Source organism: Fulmarus glacialis, unplaced genomic scaffold (genome assembly GCF_000690835.1).
Source record: "Fulmarus glacialis isolate BGI_N327 unplaced genomic scaffold, ASM69083v1 scaffold19349, whole genome shotgun sequence".
Lineage (NCBI taxonomy): Eukaryota > Metazoa > Chordata > Aves > Procellariiformes > Procellariidae > Fulmarus > Fulmarus glacialis.
Window position 1 is genome coordinate 9,908 of NW_009234317.1, and position 8,690 is coordinate 18,597.

The following is an 8,690-nucleotide window of genomic DNA, read 5'->3' on the forward strand; positions in this document are numbered from 1 at the left end:
CTTTTAAAACCATAAAGACCAGCTCCTTGGCTGCAGTAAATCTGCATGGTTTCCCCAAAATGCATGAGGCTTTTTGGCAGCTAAGGAGTTATTATTCATTTAGCATTTCATTTAAAGAATATCTGTGTGGTTGCTACTTTCTAGCTACAACTTTTATCCCAATCCCACTTTCAGCTGCTGTATGCATTCTCCCCAGAATGTGACTTCTGTAGTGGTAATGTATGTATACATTAGGGTGACTCACACCATCGCCCATCTCGTTTGCCTTCTGTGGAAAAGGGATTAAGACAAACACACATCGCAGTGAGTTCCAGCCTTATCTTGTCTCTGATTACTCCTGCTCTAAGCTTTTGGCTGAAGTTCTGAAGAACAGTTCTACTTCAAATTTTTTTCAAATAATTTACATTCTTTTGCAATTTTTTATTACCCTTGGCTATTAGCTTTCTAGAACAGGTTTACAGGGTATCATCCTTATGATTTGTATATGAACTCCAAGGCAGTATGATGGGACACCTGGCTTGTGTTTCAAAGAAAAAATTATGCGGTATCATTTAATTTTTCCTTAACATTCATCCTCACTACTGGAGGAAGAAAAAAGGTCACCCACTGAGAGAAGAGAGTTGCAAAGCTAATGAATCCTCTAGAGGAAGGCTCTGCACTTCTGTGTCTGTCCCATGCTAAGCAGAATCCCCATCATGGAATATCCAAGGAGATTTGCCCCATATGGTATGTCATTTATGTATGTTGACTTTACATATTATTCCCTCTGGGAATAAAAATTTCCCCATAGTCCTGCTTTTCTCTACTATTTCATCAAAGCCTTTATTTCAGTCATCTCTAGCTGGCCAAAGGGAACTTTTTCTGTGTTCTGCTTTTTCTGTGACTCATTTTTGGTTGTGTTTTTATTTTGTTTAGGGGAAGCAAAAAGGTCTGTATTTTGTAAGGATATTTTCAGAGGCATTAATTTCTTGGTGTAAATGAGTTATTATTATTATCATAACTGATATCTGTCACTCCTTTAAATTGTAGGATATAAGTTTAAATTCATCAGAATATGCAAGAGAATGAAAATTGGCACAGGACTGTACTTCAGGTACAGCCATATTAGCTTTTCACTTGAATGATTAACTTGCATATGATCACACCTGTGTATGTGCACGTAAACAAACACCCACCATTTCACCCTCTTCCCTAACTGATACAGTCAAAACTGATCTTACACCTAATAAGAAATTTTGGGGAATGGGGGAGATTTAAAAGTTTAGTCCATGTAGAGCTCTCAATATTTTAGACAAATTCCATTGATTTTCTTCAGGCTTGCATTTTCTGAAGATTTTTTTTTGTTGTTTTAGCAGGAATTTTGTTAATGTTATTTTTAGTTGTGTTATCTATTAAAAAAAGCAAACAAAGTAATTTAGATCTATTTTCTAATCTCTTAGGTTTTAAAAAATAATTTATCACGGTTACAAACGAATGGGGGAAGGGGGAAGAAGAAGAGAGAGAGGTCTTGCCAAAATAATTTTTAAATGTTCACAATGGCCTATAGGCTAATGCTTTTTAACAAAGTTATCAAATACAGTGGTATCTGAGTGCCTTGCGTAAAGGCTAGTTATTCTTCTGGGAACATTTATTTTAAGGGGTCTTTTCTATATTTCTCCATTTCATGAGAATCCTGCAGAGGAGTGAAGCATGATGCATAAAGAGGCGGCTTCACTCTCCTGAAGTATTCTTGTGGAAGAAATACTATATATTGCTTTTCTTGTGTGTGTATACTTTATAGTTGTTTCTGTGTAGGTACAGAAGAAGAGTCACATGTGGATATCCCACTTACCCACAATCCCATTGCTTTGGGCAATGAGTTGTAGTGCAGCAGATATTTTGTTCTAGAACTCTGCACAATAATTTCTTAAATGTTTTAACATCAACCTGTCTTTCCTATAAATTACTCCAAACACCTATCTCTGTCAGATACTTCAGAAATTATTTTGAAAACTGTATTTTGATTACCCTTACCTTTCACTCTGGCAGACACTTTAGTTTAAAGTAATCTATCACATGAAAAATTTCATGAACTCTTTAAGGAAAATCATATGTATAAATTCATATTAAAAAACCTTCACAAAATACTTTTTTGTAAAGTGCTTTTTTATTATGCATTGTCAACAGTTAAATGATATGTTGCTGTTTCATGCAAGCTGGAATAGCGTAAAGAGAGCAAATGTTAATCCATAAACATGTTAAGGAAAAAAAGTGCTAAAGCTGCAGAAGTTTGTACAAGTTTAAATATGAAACTGGAGAGCTGCTCCAGTTAAAATGACTTTGAATTAGTTACTGAAACAACCACTAGTCTTAATTGCCCAGTGTTCCCAAACTTGGTTCCAGTTCTGCCTAGGATGTTTTTTTTTATCCTGTGTTAAAATTTACACACTTTTTTTTTCTTTCATGCAATATAATGCTAGTAGCAGCTCTAGGAATATAGCAAAATAGTACTATTCACCAACCAGTTGTGGTTACTATTCAATAATGAGTCCATTTCAAACTAAGTACTGCGTGATACTGCAAAAAAAAAAACCACAACCAAAACTCAAAAACCCCAACCAAAACCCAGATCTTCTAGTATGAGCTAACACAACAAATGTACATAATATGTCATGGAGTAACATCTCAGTTACAATAATAACAATACGTAAGAAAAAACCTGTGGAAATATTTTTTCTTGTTTTGTGCACACCAGGTGCTTCACATCTTAATTTGTTACAAATGATAAACTGTAAAATTGAATTATTACATTTCTGCAGGACAGTCATGTAGTAAAATATTTCTTGCAATGTTCAAGTTGTTTTAATTACAGACTGAAAAAATTCTATTTTATGCATCTCCATTGCCTTAAATATAAACTAAGTAAATAAAGTCTGAGTAACTGACAGTATGTAATACAAAATGTCATATGTAATCTCTGGATATTAAATTCTTCAAGACGGACTGTAAAATAACGGGACTGAAGAAATACCTATTTACAATGTACTTTATAATGAGTGACAGACGTAGCTGATCACTTAGCTGATTTATTCATTTTCATGATAGAATCTATTTAATTTGTTCTTCTACAGTGAGCTGTTTGAACTTGACTTTCTCACCTTGGAATGATGGAATGTATTTTGAGCTCAGTAAATCTAAGCTTGTGTTTATGTCATTCTTTGACACTTCGATTATTTCACTTTCTTGACAGGCATTAATATAATTCAGTTCTGTATCATAATTCCCATGTTCTTTTGAATATGGGCTGCAGGACTTTTTAGTTATGTCTAAAAAGTGCTGTTAGTACGAGACTTCTGACAAGTGGCATCTTTGTTAAATTGAGAAAGACTATTAGAGGTAACAGCATCTTCATCTTTTGAGTTCTGTTCATCCCGTGAAACAGTTACAGTATCACTAGAATAGCTCTCATGAGATTCATACATCTCAAATATTTCTTCATTTCCAGACCGACTTTCCAGCTTTGCAAAGGCATGCTGCGGTACAGTGCAAATTGCATGGCTTAATGCTGTATTGGCTTAGATGTAGCTGAGAGAGTTGTTTCCTGCCTGCAAGTGTTTAGATGTAAAAAAGTGGCATAATTGTTATTGTTATTGTTATTCAAGCTGAATTCTTTATGATTCTATTGTACTGTTACATCATCAGTGTTAGTAACCTGTACAACTTCTGAATCATCAGTTTCATTGATTTTTTTCTCTTGCTCCTTCCCAGCACTTTGCACAATCACTTTATCACCTTCATTAATATCCTTTCCACTTTCCTCCCTATTCTGTGATCCTGCTGTTTTATTCAGCTTATGTTGCACATTCCCAGCTTCCTCATCTTTTTGCTTATTGCCTGCTTCATTTTTCTTTGCTTTACAGATATTTGTAGCTTCTTTTTCAGACAGAGAGCTAAAGGATGAGTGTTGATTTTGTTGTGCATTTGCAATCTCATTTTTATTTTGCTCTCTCACAGCATTTTTTTTCTGAGGATCCTTTTTATTGCCCAGAGGTTTATTTGTATGTAAACTAGAACCTTCTTGAGCAAAACCTTCTGGGGGCCACTTTGACTTATTTACTTTAGCCACTTCTTCAATAGAAAATGTTTTCTTAGGTGTTGCACCATCTGTTGAAGGCGGCCATGTCATCTTTAATTTACCTCTTTCTGTGGATTTTTTCAAATTACTATCCAAAATATCAGGATGAATACCTTCAGTACCAGAGTACAAGTCTTGATCAATTTCTGTAATTGGTTTAGGATCAACAGGTATACTATTAATTGGATTTGTTTCTTCAGCATGAATATTGCCAGCTGAGCTACACTGATCTTTAGAATTCCATAGTTCTTTATGCTGCTTGTGTCCAAAACCTTCATCATAATTCCCTTTTGATTTGAAAAGTTGCTTAAAATGGGGTTTACAATATATTTTTCCATGGAGAGATGCGTAATTTCCCAAGCTGCCAAATGGAAGAAAATTTGTTTTATACTTTTACATATCATAAATCTACTGTGAATTTTACACTTTACTTGGTATTTGAAGTACCCCTACATGACAGTATATATAAAGAAAGGAAGAGCAAAAGAGAGCAAATTCAATGTATTCGCCAATTCTGACCTTCCCCCTCCTCCCCCCAAAGTATCTAAAACCTTTAATTGCAAATTCCCATACAATTTCAAAGTCAAGATGAAGAAGAAGAGTCATGCTTGTGATTTAAGAAAGAACATAAATTATTCAGTTGTTGCACAGCATGAGCTTCAAATAGGAATGTTCCACAGCACTTTGGGGTTGTTGGGACCTTTTTCTTCATCATATTAAAGACTGAGTCTTCTATTTTTCTAAAAAATAGGTGGAGAAAATACAGTGCTGATTTTCTTTAGCCTTTGTGCAAATTATAGAAATTTTTGTTTAATTATATTTGGATTCTGTTCCTAAATTAAGTAAAGGAAATGTGTATAACTAACCTCAAAGGTTTTAAAATCAGAACTGTTACCCTTTGCAGTCTGATAGAGCAATAAATACTGCATTTCATATAAGGGTTACAAAAGTGGTTTGCTAATGCGGAGAACCATCATCATTTCATTTTATGGATGAGGAAAAGTGAGAGAAAATTTGGTCTGTGTTCAGATGTCTTAAATTCCACCAAGTTTCTGTGTCTACTGCTTCCTGTTCATGAGCTCTCCTGAAGGTCTGGAACAGTCAGTAGGAAGTAATATGCAGAAGAATTTGGAAGGTACTGGGATGAAGCAGTTCTTTAGAGAATTTAAAGGACTTGTTCCACGTCACAGCACAGATGTCAGTAGCAGAGAAGAAAAGAGGAACCCAGGTTACTTCCCTATCAACCCAACATCCTACAGGCTGAATAGCCGAGTTGAAAATAATTTCAACAGCTGTATTTATATTCAGATGCAGAGTTCTACGAGTGTGAACATGCAGTTACTTCTTACCTTAATTGACTGCCACAGTGGTGACATCGGAAACACGATTTGTGAAAGTTCTGCTTGTCGGCAACTAGGCATTCCACTGGGTAAACTCTCTGTTGACAGAGTCTGCACGTTTCATTTTCCTGAATCTGCAGTTTCTAGAACCACATATTAAAAAGTTATGAGTTCATTTAAGCCAGATTATTTTTAACAGTCCATATGTTTTGTTAAAATTGTAGTTTTCTTTATCCATTAACTGGTATCTCAGCTGTCAATTTTAGGGCTTCATTTTTGTTCAACTAACAGTGATACTTTGAAAGTGAAAAACTACTCACCTTTCCCTTTTCAGAAATCCATACATTTGAAAGGACTATTCACTTCACTACACCAGGTACAATATTTCCCATTTATTTGTAATAACTACTTATTTTGTGAAATGAGACAGGATAATAAAACATTTACTAGTATAAGTGGAATTGAGTATAACGTATGTATAATCTTTGAATCTGCAATGTGATTTAGAGATCAATAAACGGGGCAGATGTTTGAAATTCTGATGAGGAAGTTTTACTTAATTATGCCAAAAGCGCATCAGGGAGCTCCACTTCTGTGGTAAACTGCAAAGTGTACACTCATATGATCCAGATATGCTATGGGCATAATTATTTGTGATTTTTACAATTTTCATTTTCAGACCTGACACTTTCTTCAGTTGATTTTTAAGACTGAATTAGCTACAATTATATTAGCTAACTATATCAAATCCTTTCTTTTATTAAGTATAATTAATTATAAAGGGAACTAGTTCTCTGTAAAGTACAAAGCATGAATAGAAGGTGTATTTCATACCAGTAAGGGGCAGAAGGAAATAATGGACAATCTGTTGGGCTTGGAAAAATGCATGCTGCTTTTCTGTGTTGATTTCTGAATTGCTATGAAAACCATGCGAGCAGACAAATACAAATAGGGTGGACCAAATAATTGCGTGTATAAATATATCTCCATTGACAATAGTAATGCCCCTTGACATCAGCAGAAAATTTGGCCCCTTCCAGCATTCTATCTGTTTTTGGTTTGCCTGCTGTTACTGATTTTGTAGCATTTCACAAATCAAGACAGAAAGCGATGTAGATTTTCTAACTACAGCTTTAGTTGCCACATATCTCTAGTGCCCATAATGAGAGCTGTGAAAAATGCTGAAAGAGAAACTAAATATCTTCAAAATAATGTAGGACTTGCAAAAGAATAAACCACCAGTAAAACAGAAAAAAAATCCCCCAAAGAATTGTTGGTCATGAAATAGAAAGCCTGAAATGTAGCCTCAACTTAGTCTCCAAACGGGCTGAGAAAGAGAGGCCGGGCGGGTGTGGAGTGCAGCGTTCTGGACACGCCTCCCGCCCCGCTCGGCACGGGCTGCTCGTGCTTGGCGGCGTGAGCCAATGTAAGGACCCAGCTAAATATTCTTAGGTATGGAAGTATTCTGAATGTGGAGAGGGAGGAGAGGAAAGGCACCAGCTTTGTGATACGGAAAGGGATAAGGTAATTGGGAGGGGGAAAAAAGGTGACGTCTCCTGGAGAACTGTCTGCTGGATGGTCATACTTCATTTAGTTGGATAGTTGATAGTGAGTGTTGTGCCTCAGAAGGCAACAGTCAAGAGAAGAGAAAAACAAAGAGAAAGAGGGAATTTAAGGGACGTTTATCCCAAAGCAACTTCCAGGACTGAATAGTGGAGCCAATATTCATCTTCATGAAAATTAATCATGTGTTGGATGTCAGTGGCAAGGTTTTGGGAGCTGGGGGGCTGCAGGGGCAGCCTCTGTGAGGAGAGGCCGGGGACGCCCCGGGCTGAGCCGGTTGTAGCCAGCTGCAGCAGACTCGCCGCAGGGCACAGCTGAGCCCCTCAGCCATGCTGGTGGTGCCCCTGGGAAACGTATTCAAGGCGGTGCAAAATGCTGCACATGCAGCGAGGACTGAGGAAAAAAGTTGAGAAACAACCCTGTGAACACCAAGGTGGGAGGAGAAGGAGGGGAGGAGATGCCGCAGCAGAGATTCCCCTGGCGCCTGTGGAGAGGCCCACACCGGAGCAGATACCCACACTGCAGCCTGTGGAGGACACCATGCTGGAGCAGGTGGGTATTCCCAGAAGGAACTATGGCCTGTGGAGAGTCCGCGCTGGAGCAGGGGAGAAGCGTGAGGAGGCAGGAGCAGCAGAGAGGAACTGGTATGGACTGACCCCAGCCCTCCGTTCCCCATCCTCTCTGTGCTGCTGGCGGCGGGGGGAGGAGGTAGAAGAGTCAGGAGTGAAGGAGTAAAGTTGAGCCTGGAAAAAGAGGGCAGGAGGGGACGTGTTTTAGTGTTTGTCTTTGTTTCTCACCATCTAAATCTATTTTAATTGGCAATAAATTAAATTAATTTTCCCCAAGTCAAGTCTATTTTGCCTGTGAAAGTAATTGGTAAGTGATCTCCCTGTCTTTATTTTGTCCCATGAGCTTCTTCATCCTATTTTCTCTCCTTGTCTTGTTGAGGAGCGGGAAAGAGAGAGTGGCTGGGTGGGGGTCTGGCAGGTCAACCCACCACACATGAACGGTCCTAAAAAATCAGTGGGGGAAAGGCTGGTCTACTATTTGAGATGATCAATATTTACCAGATGAAAGAGATCCAAAATGAAATCCAGAGGCTTGACCATATAGAGAATTCAGTGTTCTACTGGTACTGGGTATTTCTACTCACTTGTAACGTGCTTAAGTATACGGAGTCTGTCTGGAATGCAGTTAATTTTCTTCATAGCAGCTCATATGGTGCTATGGTTTGGATTTGTGGCTAAAGTGTTGATAACACACCAGTGTTTTAGCTATTGCTGAACAGCACTTGCACAGCGTCAAGGCCTTTCCTTCCTCCCACTCTGACCCCTCTCCCTGCCCCAAGGGAGCAGGCTGGGGATGCACGAGAAGTTGAGAGAGGACACAACCAAGACAGCTGACCCCAACTGACCAGAGGGATATTCCATACCATATGACATCGTGCTCAGCAATAAAAGCTGAGGGAAAGGAAGCGGGGACATTCAGAGCTATGGCATTTGTCTTCCCAAGTAACTGTTGTGCATGTTGAGGCCTTGCTTTCCAGGAAATGGCTAAACATCTGCCTGCTGATGGGAAGTAGTGAATCAATTCCTTATTTTGCTTTGCTTGCCCACACAGCTCTGCTACACTTAATAAACTGCTTTTATCTCAACACACAAGTTTTGTCTGTT

The 8,690-nt window shown here is 38.2% G+C and overlaps 1 protein-coding gene across 1 annotated transcript in view; it reads right to left on the bottom strand.

Moving 5' to 3' along the window:
• Nucleotides 1-3,554: 3,554 nt before the first annotated feature.
• Nucleotides 3,555-8,690, bottom strand: part of LOC104082480 (xin actin-binding repeat-containing protein 2-like) — a gene marked incomplete at its 5' end in the record, with an annotated part of 19,041 nt that continues 13,905 nt past the window's right edge. The window contains 3 exon segments of the mRNA XM_009585618.1: nt 3,555-3,571; nt 3,574-4,475; nt 5,464-5,597. Of these exon segments, the coding sequence (XP_009583913.1) occupies nt 3,555-3,571; nt 3,574-4,475; nt 5,464-5,597 (1,053 nt within the window).